The sequence below is a fragment of the Oncorhynchus mykiss genome, chromosome 6 (genome assembly GCF_013265735.2).
Source record: "Oncorhynchus mykiss isolate Arlee chromosome 6, USDA_OmykA_1.1, whole genome shotgun sequence".
Classification (NCBI taxonomy): Eukaryota; Metazoa; Chordata; class Actinopteri; order Salmoniformes; family Salmonidae; genus Oncorhynchus; species Oncorhynchus mykiss.
This window is the reverse complement of record NC_048570.1, coordinates 53397073-53412952: the sequence shown is the minus strand read 5'-3', so window position 1 is coordinate 53412952 and position 15880 is coordinate 53397073. Positions and strand designations below refer to the sequence as shown.

The window sequence follows — 15880 nt, the reverse complement described above, 5'->3', positions numbered from 1 at the left end:
TGGGTGTGTTAAGGGACATCATTAATCAGTTTGACCTAGTGGATGTTTGGAAAACTAAACACTCCAACACGAGACCGTATACATGGGTGAAGGTTTGAGGCTAGGGTGAGTGCAGCCCGACATGATCGTTTTTACATGTCCAGGAATCAGAGCAATAGGCTGTTGGGTGCTACCATTAACCCGGTGGGGTTTTCAGATCACTACATAACCATGGCTCAGCTGGCGATTTCACCAGGGCCCCGGTAGGCATCCTATTGGAAGTTTAATGTAAAGCTCTTACAAGATGCCACTTTTTGCTCAGGTTTACAGTTATTTTGGGAAAGGTGGGGGCAGAGAAGTGAGGAGTATGAGTCTCTGAGTCAATGGTGGGATGTGGGAAAAGTCGAAATTCGGCTTTTCTGTCAACAGTCATCCTCAGAGGCTAGGAGAGTATTGAGGGAACTAGAGCATTGTATTAGTGAGATGGAGGTAGAGATGGTGGGGCAAGGCAATGTAGGCCTCCAGGCTAATTTAGCTGAATTACATAGGGACCTGGGTAGTTTTTTCCAGGTTAAAGAAAAGGGAGCACTTGTAAGAGCTACGTTCTCCATGCTCAAGGAGGTGGATACTCCCAGCTCCTCCTCTTTTGGTTTGAAAAGACAGAGCTGTGAAGCCAAGTGTATGCATTGTCTATCTGGGCAGTTACAGTGCATTGCGAAAGTATTCGGCCCCCTTGAACTTTGCGACCTTTTGCCACATTTCAGGCTTCAAACATAAAGACATAAAACTGTCTAAGACATAAAACTATTTTTTTGTGAAGAATCAACAACAAGTGGGACACAATCATGAAGTGGAACGACATTTATTGGATATTTCAAACTTTTTTAACAAATCAAAATTATTCAGCCCCCTTAAGTTAATACTTTGTAGCGCCACCTTTTGCTGCGATTACAGCTGTGGGTCGCTTGGGTTATGTCTCTATCAGTTTTGCACATCGAGAGGCTGAAATTTTTTCCCATTCCTCCTTGCAAAACAGCTCGAGCTCAGTGAGGTTGGATGGAGAGCATTTGTGAACAGCAGTTTTCAGTTCTTTCCACAGATTCTCGATTGGATTCAGGTCTGGACTTTGACTTGGCCATTCTAACACCTGGTTATGTTTATTTTTGAACCATTCCATTGTAGATTTTCCTTTATGTTTTGGATCATTGTCTTGTTGGAAGACAAATCTCCGTCCCAGTCTCAGGTCTTTTGCAGACTCCATCAGGTTTTCTTCCAGAATGGTCCTGTATTTGGCTCCATCCATCTTCCCATCAATTTTAACCATCTTCCCTGTCCCTGCTGAAGAAAAGCAGGCCCAAACCATGATGCTGCCACCACCGCGTTTGACAGTGGGGATGGTGTGTTCAGGGTGATGAGCTGTGTTGCTTTTAAGCCAAACATAACGTCTTGCATTGTTGCCAAAAAGTTCAATTTTGGTTTCATCTGACCAGAGCACCTTCTTCCACATGTTTGGTGTGTCTCCCAGGTGGCTTGTGGCAAACTTTAAACAACACTTTTTATGGATATCTTTAAGAAATGGCTTTCTTCTTGCCACCATTCCATAAAGGCCAGATTTGTGCAATATACGACTGATTGTTGTCCTATGGACAGAGTCTCCCACCTCAGCTGTAGATCTCTGCAGTTCATCCAGAGTGATCATGGGCCTCTTGGCTGCATCTCTGATCAGTCTTCTCCTTGTATGAGCTGAAAGTTTAGAGGGACGGCCAGGTCTTGGTAGATTTGCAGTGGTCTGATACTCCTTCCATTTCAATATTATCGCTTGCACAGTGCTCCTTGGGATGTTTAAAGCTTGATTTGTTAAAAAAGTTTGAAATATCCAATAAATGTCGTTCCACTTCATGATTGTGTCCCACTTGTTGTTGATTCCTCACAAAAAAATACAGTTTTATATCTTCATGTTTGAAGCCTGAAATGTGGCATAAGGTCGCAAAGTTCAAGGGGGCCGAATACTTTCGCAATGCACTGTATATACACTAGCCATTGAGCCTTTTTTGGGACCGCTACGCAGGAGACTGCAGGGAGTGTGCTGGACAGGCATAGCAGTGTCAGCATATGCAGATGACATTTCTGTGATGGTCAGGGATGGTCAGGATATGCAGGCATGAAAAACCAGTCTGAAGGTGTACGAGAGAACTTCATCAGCTAAGGTAAACTGGGGCAAGAGTAACGCTCTGTTATGTGGGGCATGGGGGGATAGGGCCCCTCTGATTCCAGGGGGTTTGCAGTGTGCTTGTGAAGGGCTTAAAGTGTTGGGGGTGTACCTGGGTTCGGAGAGGTGGGTCAGGTAGAACTGGGATGGGCTGTCACAGGCATTGGTGTCAAGAATGGCTAGGTGGAGGTGGCTCCTGTCCCAAGTGTCATATAGAGGGAGGGTGCTGATAATCAACAACCTGGTGGCATCTTCCCTGGGCATAAACTAGCTGTCCTCAACCCAGACCTGCAACGCAAGCTGGTGGACATTTTCTGGTCGGGCCATCACTAGCTGAGAGTGGCAGTGTTGTACATGACCATCCACAGGCAACATGACCATCCACAGGCAACATGACCATCCACAGGCAACATGACCATCCAAAGGCCTGTTGGAACTGGAGAGCAGGATGGCTTCTTTCCGGCTAAAGGCAGTGCAGAGACTGCTGTACCATACTGATGTCGGCTGGAGGGAACCTGCATATGCACTGCTGAGGAGAGCTGGCGGATTAGGGTTGGACCGGCAGCTGTACCTCATGAAGCTGGAGAGGCTGAGTACAGCAGGTCTCTCAGATTTTTACTCTGCAGTGCTGAGGGCCTGGCAACTGCTAAGGCCCACATGAAAAGGGGGTGTGGAGCCTGGGCTGTGGGTGTGGGAGGAGCCTTTTTTCCACAACCCAGTCATACCTTTGAGACCATTTCAGTCAGCCAACCTGCAGAGGCAACTGATGGCAGCGGGTTTAGAAAGGCTGAGTGACCCGCGACTGCTGGGAGAGGAGGGGTGGCACAATAAACAGGAATAACATCTCTTAGGCTGCTGGAGAGATTCCTGGAGGAGGTCCAGCAGGCACTGTCTGAGCCGGTAAGGATGGTGTATGAGCGGCCAAAGGGGGAGGGGACACCAATGTTTCCGCCACTGCAGGTGACGGCAGAGACTGTAGACTGGCAAGGGGGTCTGGAGGACTTGTTAGATTTTAACACTCCGAGCCTGAGGGAGTTTGAAGGGGCTGGAGGTAAAGCTCTCTACAACCTCTGCGTTAAGGTAAGGAACATTAGGAGCCTAACAGGATGGAAGGCACATCAGTGGCAGGGGGTATGTGGAGCGGAAAGTATGATGGGTTTTAGATGGAGGGGGCTTTACAAACCCCCAGTACCAAAGAGGTCAGGGAACCTCAAATTGAGGGTTCTTCATGGAGCCCTGGCCACTAACAGCTGGTTGATACGGGTTGAACCGGGAATCGGGCAGGGGTGTCCTTTCTGTGTTATGTAAGAAACTGTGATTCAAAGTTGGCTATTTGTTGGCTATTGGGCTATTTGTTGGCTATTTGGCTAACAAGGAGGAACAGGGTCAAACGTGGGGGGATAACAGACCCTTTACTATTATTTAATGGGATGGTCTCTGTGCGCCTTAGGGTAGAATTTGAGTTCTATAGAATGATAATAAGTGTGGAGGTTTTTCAGGAGATATGGTGTGTTGGGGGGACTGTCTGTATAGCTGGGGAAGATGTTTTGGATATATGGTTGTAGAAGTTTTAAGGTTTTTTGGTTATTGTGATGTGTGGTGTTGTTTTGTATCATGTGGTAGAGGGAAAGGTGAGTATGGTACATGTATGCAGTACAGGATATATTTTGGTATTTTATTTTTAAGGTGGGGTGGTGAGTTTTTAATGAAATGAGAATGTTTCATTAAAGAAAGACAAAAAGTCTCTCTCCCGAACCCTAGGACCATGCCTCAGGACTACCTGGCCGTGGTGCTGCTCCAGTTTCAACTGTTCTGCCTGCGGCTATGGAACTCTGTGCTGTTCACCGGACGTGCTACCTGTCCCAGACCTGCTGTTTTCAACTCTCTAGAAACAGCAGGAGCGGTAGAGATACTCTGAATGATCAACTATGAAAAGCCAACTGACATTTACTCCTGAGGTGCTGACCTGTTGCACCCTCGACAACCACTATGATTATATTTATTTTTCCCTGCTGGTCATCTATGAACATTTGAACATCTTGGCCATGTTCAGTTATAATCTCCACCTGGCATAGCCAGAAGAGGACTGGCCACTGCCTCATTGCCTGTGCCCGTAATGGGTCTGCGGTCAAGAGACCATCCCTCTTCACTGTCAAACGCTCCCTAAAACACTTCAGCCTGGCCCGGGTATCCTGGAATGATATTGACCTCATTCCGTCAGTAGAGGATGCCTGGTTATTCTTTAAAAGTGCTTTCTTCACCATCTTAAATAAGCATGCCACATTAAAAAAATGTAGAACCAGTAAGAGCCCTTGGTTCACTCCAGACCAGACTGCCCTTGACCAGCACAAAAACATCATGTGGCGTACTGCATTAGGCTAGCTTATTCAAACATAAATTAGGAAACACTGTCACCACCGATAAATCCGCGATAATTGAGAATTTCAATAAGCATTTTTCTACGGCTGGCCATGCTTCCCACCTGGCTACCCCTACCCCGTTCAACAGCCCTGTACCCCTCATTTCTCCATCACCCAAATCCAGATAGCTGGTGTTCTGAAAGAGCTGCAAAATCTGGACCCCTACAAATCAGCAGGGCTAGACAATCTGGACCCTCTCTTCCTAAAATTATCCTCCGAAATTGTTGCAACCCCTATTACTAGCTTGTTCAACCTCTTTCATATCGTCTGAGATCCCCAAAGATTGGGCTGCCGCGGTCATCCCCCTCTTCAAAGGGGAGACACTCTAGACCCAAACTGCTACAGACCTATATCTATCATACCTTGCCTTTCTAAGGTCTTCGAAAGCCAAGTTAACAAACAGATCACCCACCATTTTAAATCCCACCGTATCTAGCTGGTCATGGGTGCACCTCAGCCACGCTCAAGGTCCTAAACGATATCATAACCACCATCGATCGATAAGAGACAATACTGTGCGGCTGTATTCATCGACCTGAACAAGGCTTTCGATTCTGTCAATCACCACAATCTTATCGGCAGACTCAACAGCCTTGGTTTCTCAAATGACTGCCTCGCCTGGTTCACCAACTACTTATCTGACAGAGTTCAGTGTGTCAAATTGGAGGGCCTGTTGTCCGGACCTCTGGCAGATGGGGGTGCCACAGGGTTCAGTCCTCGGGTCGTCTCTTTTCTCTGTATACATCAATGATGTCGCTCTTGCTGCTGGCGATTCTCTGATCCACCTCTATGCAGACGACACCATTCTGTATACTTCTGGCCCTTCTTTGGACACTGTGTTAACTAACCTCCAGACGAGCTTCAATGCCATACAACTCTCCTTCCATGGCCTCCAACTGCTCTTAAATGCAAGCACTACTAAATGCATGCTCTTCAAATGATCGCTGCCCACACCTACCCACCCGTCCAACATCACTACTCTGGACGGTTCTGACTTAGAATATGTGGCCAACTACAAATACCTAGGTGTCTGGTTAGACTGTAAACTCTCCTTCCAGACTAACATTAAGCATCTCCAATCCAAAAATTAAATCTTGACTTCGGCGATGTAATTTACAAAATAGCCTCCAACACTCTACTCAGCAAATTGGATGCAGTCCATCACAGTGCCATCAGTTTTGTCACCAAAGTCCCATACACTACCCACCACTGCGACCTGTATGCTCTCATTGGCTGGCCCTCGCTTCATATCCATCGCCAAACCACTGGCTCCAGGTCATCTATAACTGGTTGCTAGGTAAAGCCCTGCCTTATCTCAGCTCACTGGTCACCATAGCAGCACCCACCCACAGCACACACTCCAGCAGGTATATTTCACTGGTCACCCCCAAAGCCAATTCCTCCTTCGACCGCCTTTCCTTCCAGTTCTCTACTGCCAATGACTGGAACGAACTGCAAAAATTACTGAAGCTGGAGACTCATATCTCCCTCCCTCACTAGCTTTAAGCACCAGCTGTCAGAGCAGCTCACAGATCACTGCACCTGTACATAGTCAATCTGTAAATAGCCCATCCAACTACCTCATCACCATATTGTTATTTATTTTGCTCCTTTGCACCCCAGTATCGTTACTTGCATACTCATCTTCTGCACACCTATCAGCCCAGTGTTTAATTTGCTATACTGTAATAATTTCACCACTATGGCCTATTTGTTGTTTGGGTCACACTGCTTTGCTTTATCTTGGCCAGGTCACAGTTGCAAATGAGAACTTGTTCTCAACTACCCTAAAAAAAAGCCTGGTTCCTCTCTAGGTTTCTTCCTAGGTTCTGGCCTTTCTAGGGAGTTTTTCCTAGCCACTAAAGACAGGGAACGTTGTAAAATAATTAGTATTCAACTTTATATTTATAGTTTTTATAAATAGATAAAATATAGCATTAGAAGAAAGGATAATTTTTGAAATAATACATCTTCAAATAAATGGAACTGGAACACAAAAGTACTAAAAGCCCAAAATGAGGTAGGAATTAACATGGTAGAGATCAAAACACACCAAACAGAGGACATAGAAGGCACAGTATGTGGGTATGTGCGAGTGTATTGTGATGGAAAATGGGGTGTCTGTGTTTGGAAAAGTGTGGAGTTAAGTGAGTGAAAAATAAAAAATGGTTGTAAATGCCAGAGCCCATGTGTATCTGCGAGCAGAAGTTGTGACAGTGAGATATTTCAATTTTGTGCAGATATGGGATATAGTTTATTTATTTATTGTCCTATCATGATGGAACAGTTCCCAACCCTATACCCTAGACACCCACCTGAGCAACCTACACACCAAGGAGAACTGCAAGTAGCCTATACTGGGCTCCTGAGTGGTGCAGCGGTCTAAGGCACTGCATCTCAGTGCTAGAGGAGTCACTATAGACCCTGGTTTGATTCCAGGCTCTATCACAACCGGCCATTATTGGGATTCCCATAGAGCAGTGCACAATTGGCCCAGCGTCACCTGGGTTTGGCCGGGGTAGGCCGTCATTGTAAATAAGAATTTGTTCTGAACTGACTTGCCTTAAATAAAGGTTAAACAAAGGTTAAATAAATAAAAACTAAAATATACAGCAAAGACAGAAAGATACATGCGGTCAGAGACCCACTAATGCAGCACTGCCCCTCAAGATTCTGAGCCTGTCTGGCAGGGTTGGTCTAACAATAGCAAAGCCCCTGGGTGGGAGAGAAAAAGTAATACAAGGAATTTCTCAAAGCTGCTAATGAAAACCTTGATGACCTTATACCTAGTCGGTGGGAATTCCCCCACCCAGGAAGTGACAGTGCTGGCAAACACTAGCTGCAGTAAGTAACCCATTGGAAGGTGGTCACACTCGGACAATCAGAGAGGGGGCAAATCATTATGGCCCTGGTGTCAAAAAATAATCAAAAGGGCTGACTGCACAGAGATGCTTGGGAAATGGTCACAATGGGGGACCAATGTGACCAACAAACATCTGAGCTTATGGTTGTTTGTGGGGGAATGGTGGGGAATGTGTGTGTGTGTGTATGTATCCCACATCTGTTGCTGTGGGGTAATGAGGTTTGGGACAATACAGGATAAATCACAATAATTATTTGCCAAAATAATAATTGCTTGCCAAACACAATTTAAAAATAATTACTGACTGCTTAAAGGTAACAATCCTTTGTATGAACTGCCTACATTATTACACATAGTATTAATTAATTGTGGAAAGAATTTAAGATATGCAATATTTGTTTTACCAAAAATGAGAGTGATTGAGTGCTGCATCAGATGACCTGGCCTCCGAAATCAAATGTTACATTTTTTTATAATCTTTGTAAATTATATCAGAAATAGGACTGGTGGAGTTATGTCACATATGCAGCAAACAAAAATATATGGGCATTTCTACCCAAAATTACAACCAACTAATTGCAGCATAACTGCAAAAATGGAAGAGGCAAGTGGAAGGGGGAGAAAGCAAGGAACTTGTCTGTCGGCCCTGCGTTAAAGACCAAAATTGGTTAAAGAAGATTGTGATGAATAAAAACGTATACAAGTGTCATTTAAGGACCAAGAAATTGACAGTTGTGCCATACAGATTACAAACTAGTTGGGAATACATTTTTTTGATGTACCGATCCCATGGAACATGGTTTATGAACTGACGCACAAAACAACACCGGATTCAAAACAGAGTCTTTCATTTTAAATTATACACAATTCTTGCAACCAATAGAATGTTATATATGTCGGGGATACTACCCTCCCAGCTCTGCAGATTTTGCTGCAAAGAGACACTGTCCATATGTAGCTTGTTTTTGGTCGGAGGTTCAGGAACGGCTGAAGAATTGCAACATTTACATGGGGCTAACTCTGCAAATAGCACTTCTGGGTGATTTGAAAAGTCATAGTCAATCAATCAATTACAGGTCAACCGATTAATCGAAATGGCCGATTAATTAGGGCCGATTTCAAGTTTTCATAACAATCGGTAATCTGCATTTTTGGACACTGATTATGGCCGATTACATTGCACTCCACGAGGAGACTGCGTGGAAGGCTGACTACCTGTTACGGGAGTGCAGCAAGGAGCCAAGGTAAGTTGCTATCTAGCATTAAACTTATAAAAAACTATCAATCTTAACATGATAATACTAGTTTATCTAGCTTGTCCTGCGTTGCATATAATCAATACAGTGCCTGTTAATTTATCATCAAATCACAGCCTACTTTGCCAAACGGGTGATGATTTAACAAGTGCATTCGCGAAAAAAGCACTGTCGTTGCACCAATGTGTACCTAACCATAAACATCAATGCCTTTCTTAAAATCAATACAGAAGTATATATTTTTAAACCTGCATATTTAGTTAATATTGCCTGCTAACATGAATTTATTTTAACTTGGGAAATTGTATCACTTCTCTTGCGTTCTGTGCAAGCAGAGTCAGGGTATATGCAGCAGGTTGGGCATCCTGGCTTGTTGCGAACTGTGTGAAGACCATTTCTTCCTAACAAAGACTGTAATTAATTAGCCAGTACTGTACATACAGTGCCTTGCGAAAGTATTCGGCCCCCTTGAACTTTGCGACCTATTGCCACATTTCAGGCTTCAAACATAAAGATATAAAACTGTATTTTTTTTGTGAAGAATCAACAACAAGTGGGACACAATCATGAAGTGGAACGACATTTATTGGATATTTCAAACTTTTTTAACAAATCAAAAACTGAAAAATTGGGCGTGCAAAATTATTCAGCCCCTTTACTTTCAGTGCAGCAAACTCTCTCCAGAAGTTCAGTGAGGATCTCTGAATGATCCAATGTTGACCTAAATGACTAATGATGATAAATACAATCCACCTGTGTGTAATCAAGTCTCCGTATAAATGCACCTGCACTGTGATAGTCTCAGAGGTCCGTTAAAAGCGCAGAGAGCATCATGAAGAACAAGGAACACACCAGGCAGGTCCGAGATACTGTTGTGAAGAAGTTTAAAGCTGGATTTGGATACAAAAATATTTCCCAAGCTTTAAACATCCCAAGGAGCACTGTGCAAGTGATAATATTGAAATGGAAGGAGTATCAGACCACTGCAAATCTACCAAGACCTGGCCATCCCTCTAAACGTTCAGCTCATACAAGGAGAAGACTGATCAGAGATGCAGCCAAGAGGCCCATGATCACTCTGGATGAACTGCAGAGATCTACAGCTGAGGTGGGAGACTCTGTCCATAGGACAACAATCAGTCGTATATTGCACAAATCTGGCCTTTATGGAAGAGTGGCAAGAAGAAAGACATTTCTTAAAGATATCCATAAAAAGTGTTGTTTAAAGTTTGCCACAAGCCACCTGGGAGACACACCAAACATGTGGAAGAAGGTGCTCTGGTCAGATGAAACCAAAATTGAACTTTTTGGCAACAATGCAAAACGTTATGTTTGGCGTAAAAGCAACACAGCTGAACACACCATCCCCACTGTCAAACATGGTGGTGGCAGCATCATGGTTTGGGCCTGCTTTTCTTCAGCAGGGACAGGGAAGATGGTTAAAATTGATGGGAAGATGGATGGAGCCAAATACAGGACCATTCTGGAAGAAAACCTGATGGAGTCTGCAAAAGACCTGAGACTGGGACGGAGATTTGTCTTCCAACAAGACAATGATCCAAAACATAAAGCAAAATCTACAATGGAATGGTTCAAAAATAAACATTTCCAGGTGTTAGAATGGCCAAGTCAAAGTCCAGACCTGAATCCAATCGAGAATCTGTGGAAAGAACTGAAAACTGCTGTTCACAAATGCTCTCCATCCAACCTCACTGAGCTCGAGCTGTTTTGCAAGGAGGAATGGGAAAAAATGTCTGTCTCTCGATGTGCAAAACTGATAGAGACATACCCCAAGCGACTTACAGCTGTAATCGCAGCAAAAGGTGGCGCTACAAAGTATTAACTTAAGGGGGCTGAATAATTTTGCACGCCCAATTTTTCAGTTTTTGATTTGTTAAAAAAGTTTGAAAAATCCAATAAATGTCGTTCCACTTCATGATTGTGTCCCACTTGTTGTTGATTCTTCACAAAAAAAATACAGTTTTATATCTTTATGTTTGAAGCCTGAAATGTGGCAAAAGGTCGCAAAGTTCAAGGGGGCCGAATACTTTCGCAAGGCACTGTAAGTATGACATAACATTGAAGGTTGTGCAATGTAACAGCAATATTTACACTTAGGGATGCCACCAGTTAGATAAAATACGGAACGGTTCCGTATATCACTGAAAGAATAAACATTTTGTTTCCGAAATGATAGTTTCTGGATTTGACCATATTAATGACCTAAGGCTCGTATTTCTATGTGTTATTATATTATAATTAAGTCTATGATTTGATATTTGATAGAGCAGTCTGACTGAGCGGTGGTAGGCAGCAGCAGGCTCGTCAGCATTCATTCAAACAGCACTTTCCTGCATTTGCCAGCAGCTCTTCGCTGTGCTTCAAGCATTGCGCTGTTAATGACTTCAAGCCTATCAACTCCCAAGATTAGGCTGGCAATACTATAGTGCCTATAAGAACATCCAATAGTCAAAGCTATATGAAATACAAATGGTATAGAGAGAAATAGTCCTATAATAACTACAACCTAAAACTTCTTACCTGGGAATATTGAAGACTCATGTTAAAAGGAACCACCAGCTTTCATATGTTCTCATGTTCTGAGCAAGGAACTTAAACATAAGCTTTTTTACATGGCAAATATTGCACTTTTACTTTCTTCTCCAACACTTTGTTTTTGCATTATTTAAACCAAATTGAACATGTTTCATTATTTATTTGAGACTAAATTGATTTTATTGATGTATTATATTAAGTTAAAATAAAAGTGTTCATTCACTATTGTTGTAATTGTCATTATTACAAATATATATTTTTTAAATAGGCCGATTAATTAGTATTGCCTTTTTTTGTTCCTCCAATAATCGGAATCGGTATTGAAAAATCATAATTGGTCGACCTCTACAATCAATAATATAATAATACTCTTAGCAAACATGTTTCTTTAATTTACAATCTTTTGATACTATAAAAATAGAAAGGTTCAGAATTTTGTGAAACATCACAGCACATATTAAAAATACATGGCAAATAGAAATCAAAACTGGATGGTGTTCAGAGATAGATGGGAAGGGTTTCGTGGAGCTGAATGGTGGGACTAAAAATAACAAGATCACAAATAAAGTACACTGTGTTCGTAAAATGCAAATACAGTGAATTCGGAAAGTATTCAGACCCCTTCACTTTTTCCACATTTTGTTACGTTAAAGCCTTATTCTAAAATGGATTTAATCTACACACAACACCCCATAATAACAAGGCAAAACAGGTTTTTAAAAACTTAAATATCACATTTAAATAAGTACTCAGACCATTTACTCAGTACTCTGTTGAAGCACCTTTGGTAGCGATTACATCCTCGAGTCTACTTAGCTATGATGCTACAATCTTGGCACACCTGTATTTGGGGATTTTCTCCCATTCTTCCCTGCAGATCTTCTCAATCTCTGTCAGGTTGGATGGGGAGCGTCACTGCACAGCTATTTTCAGGTCTCTCCAGAGATGTTAGTTCGGGTTCATGTCCGGGCTCTGGCTGGGCCACTCAAGGACATTCAGAGACTTGTCCTGAAGCCACTCCTGTGTTGTCTTGGCTGTGTACATAGGGTCGTTGGCCGGAGTAGGCCATCATTGTAAATAATAATTTGTTCTTAACTGACTTGCCTAGTTAAATACATGTTAAATAAAATAAAAAACTTTGCTCTGCTCATCTTTCCCTCAATCCTGACTAGTCTCCCAGTCCCTGCAGCTGAAGAATATCCTCACAGCATGATACTTCCTCCACCATGCCTCAGTGTAGGGATGGTGCCAGGTTTCCTCCACATGTGACGCTTGGCATTCAGGGCAACGCGGAGTGTCTGGATACAGCCAATAGCCGTGGTGTATATACCACAAACCCCTGAGGTGCCTTATTGTTATTATGAACTGGTTACCAATATAATTAGAATCAAATCAAACTTTATCTGTCACATGCGCCGAATACAACAACTGTAGACCATACCGTGAAATGCTTACTTACTTACTTACCCTTAACCAACAGTGCAGTTAATTTTATTCACCAAATAAATTAAAGTAAAAAATTATAAAAAAGTAACACAACAAAGCAATAATGAGGCCATATACAGGGGGTACTGATCCTGAGTCAGTTTGCGGGGATACAGGTTAGAGGTAATTTGTACATGTAGGTAGGGGTGAAGTGACTATGCATAGATAATAAACAGCGAGTAGCAGTAGTGTACAAAACAAATGGAGATGGGGGGGGGGGGGGGGGGGGGGTCAATGTAATAGTCAGTTGGCCATTTGATGAATTGTTCAGCAGTCTTATGGCTTGGGGGTAGAAGCTGTTAAGGAGCCTTTTGCTACTAGACTTGGCGCTTCGGTACCTCTTACCGTGCAGTAGCAGAAAAAACAGTCTATGACTTGTGTGACTGGAGTCTCTGACCATTTTATGGGATTTCCTCTGCCACCACCTTTTATATAGGTCCTGGATTGCAGGAAGCTTGGCCCCAGTGATGTACTGCGCCGTACGCATTACCATCTGTAGCACCTTACGGTAAGATGCCATAAAACGTCAGCCATCCTCTTCAGCGCCATTTTAAAAATAAATGTTTTGTCATACCCGTGATATACCACGGAGCACCCAGTTCATAATTAAAAATGAATTGTAGACTGCAAATTGATTGCAAAAAGCCCAAACAGATATAATGTTTGACTAAAACATTTCAAACCTCTCTATTATGTGTGGGAATACTTTGGAAAATATTTATTTTTCAATTAAAATCACTTGGAGCTCATTTCCTGGTGTTTTATGTCCAACAATGAAATATATATATATATATATATATATATATATATATATTTAAATCTGACAACTTGGGGGGGGGGGGGGATGTGTGTGTGTGTGCTCACGCATGTGCACATGCAATGTGCATGTGCATAAGTATGTAGATGTGTAGATGTGACACAAATACAGAACCCTACAGTCTACAGCTTGCCTCTCTTACCCCATACTGTCTGCAGCCTGTCACCAGAGCAACAATAGGTGTTTACAAATATTTACCTTGATGAGCTCACAGAGCTTATCAGTGGTGTCACTTCTCGGGGAAACTTGTGACACTCGCTGAATGCTCAAAGGGGATGTGGCAATGGGAGACAGCTGGAAATATCACAGCCTCTCAACATGCCCCTGTGTGAGTGTGTGTGTGTGAGTGTGTGTGTGTGTGAGTGAAAGGTAAAGGGGGATACCTAGTCAGTTGTAACTCTGAATGCCTTCAACTGAAATGTGTCTTCCGCATTTAACCAGACCCCTCTGAATCAGAGAGGTGTGAGGGGCTGCCTCAATCAACATCCATGTCTTCGGCGCCCAGGGAACAGTGGGTTAACTGCCTTGAGTGTGTGGTGGAAGCTGTGGTGCTTGTGTGTATACATATGTGTGCGTGTGTGCGTGACCTACTGCATGTGCACAAGTGCATAAGTGTACGTGTGTAGGTGTTTGTGCATCCACCTGTGAGTTTCTACAGTGTTAGTTCACAGCAGTATCAGGGGTTTCACCTCTGGTAACATCCTGCCAGCAAAGACGCCATTTTAGGCTAAAGGTGACATGAGTGATGCCAGTTATATAAGGTTCAAGCTGGTTCAAGCTGATGCTTCCATTACCTGACTTTCAGTCTGTATTACTGCTTGTACTTGTAGGTAATATGGAGTGTACTTGTAGCACTAATGGAGATGGCTAGATTGTATGTTAACCAATAGGTGTGTGTGCATGCATACGCATACATGTGTTTACGCCTGTGTGTGTCTTTTACCTGTTGCAGTCGACATGCAGCAATAGGTGTGTAGCACTGATGGAAAGGGCTATCTTGTGCCACTGGCCATCGGCTAGTCGGTAGGGGAAGGACTCTGAGCGGGGCTTGCCTTTGTAGCGGTAGTGGTAGCGGATCTCCTCCCTCAGCCCACTGCTCTCCAGCTCAAAGTAACTGCAACGGAGGAGAGGGCGAAGGTTACAGACAGAGTTCAGAGATCACTGAAGCGCTTACAGCCCCTGAGAAATATGGAGAAGGATTTAGCTTGAGGTCATGAGGTTATGCAATGAGGGAATGTGGTGTGTTAATATTCAACATGCATACCCTACCCGTCAAAAGTTTTAAAACACCTTCTCATTAAAGGGTTTTTCTTTATTGTGTACGTTGACTATGAAATAACTATGAAATAACACATATGGAATCATGTAGTAACCAAAAAAGTGTTAAACAATTAAAAATATATTTTAAAAATATATTTTATATTTGAGATTCTTCAAATAGCTACCCTTTGCCTTGATGACAGCTTTGCACACTCATTTCATAGTTTTGATGTCTTCACTATTATTCTACAATGTATAATATAGTCAAAATAAAGAAAATACTTGAATGAGTAGATGTTCTATATGTTATTTTGACCTGTAATGTACATTCAACTGTATGCAATATTTTTGTGAAGGCAATAGGGTAATGGGCAACTTGGAGCTGTCTGTTATCATAATGACTGATTTAAAACAAGTGAAAAAAGTATTTAATACAAACATCAAGAGGAAAACAAGCCAGATAATAACGCGTATGGCGAAATAATAATCTAAAAAGACATGCAAGGTTAGGCTGACAGGAGAAGAGGAAAGTAGAGAAAAAAACAAGAGAGAAGAGAACCAACGAGAACAGAACCAAAGAAAACAAATGGTCTGAAGAGAACTGACAAGAAGAGTCTGCTGTCTGTCTGAAGAACAAGAAAATTAGAAGAAAAACATTTAAAAGGACAGCAAGAGTGGTGCAAAGGCAAAGCAGACGAGAGAGTCAGCACCCAGAGGAGAATGAGAGGAGGAGTGTGGGAGTGTGTCTCTAAAGCCGTCTGTCTCTAAACCTGTCCAGCATTGCACACACAGGGAGGAGCGGCAGCATAAACCTTCAATTGGGCGTAATGACCCAGGCCCAAACATCTCCTTACCCCCTGCACTCAGGCTCTGATCAGCCGCGCTAAATTAAGAGCCAGGAGGCCACAGCCTGCACCCAGGGAACCGTAGCCAGCCAGGCGTGACATTTCTGTTTCCTCAAAAACTTCTGCACACTGGCCCCTTGAAACAACCACCATTTTCCCGTTTCTAATCTCCAGATTCCACCACACACGC

The 15880-nt window shown here is 42.9% G+C and overlaps 1 protein-coding gene across 1 annotated transcript in view; it reads right to left on the bottom strand.

Moving 5' to 3' along the window:
* The window catches only part of LOC110526153 (protein kinase C-binding protein NELL1), a 404819-nt gene that overhangs the window by 346644 nt on the left and 42295 nt on the right, over positions 1-15880 (bottom strand). The window contains exon 4 of the mRNA XM_021606800.2: positions 14529-14699. Within this exon, the coding sequence (XP_021462475.2) occupies positions 14529-14699 (171 nt within the window). The remainder of the gene's footprint in view (positions 1-14528; positions 14700-15880) is intronic.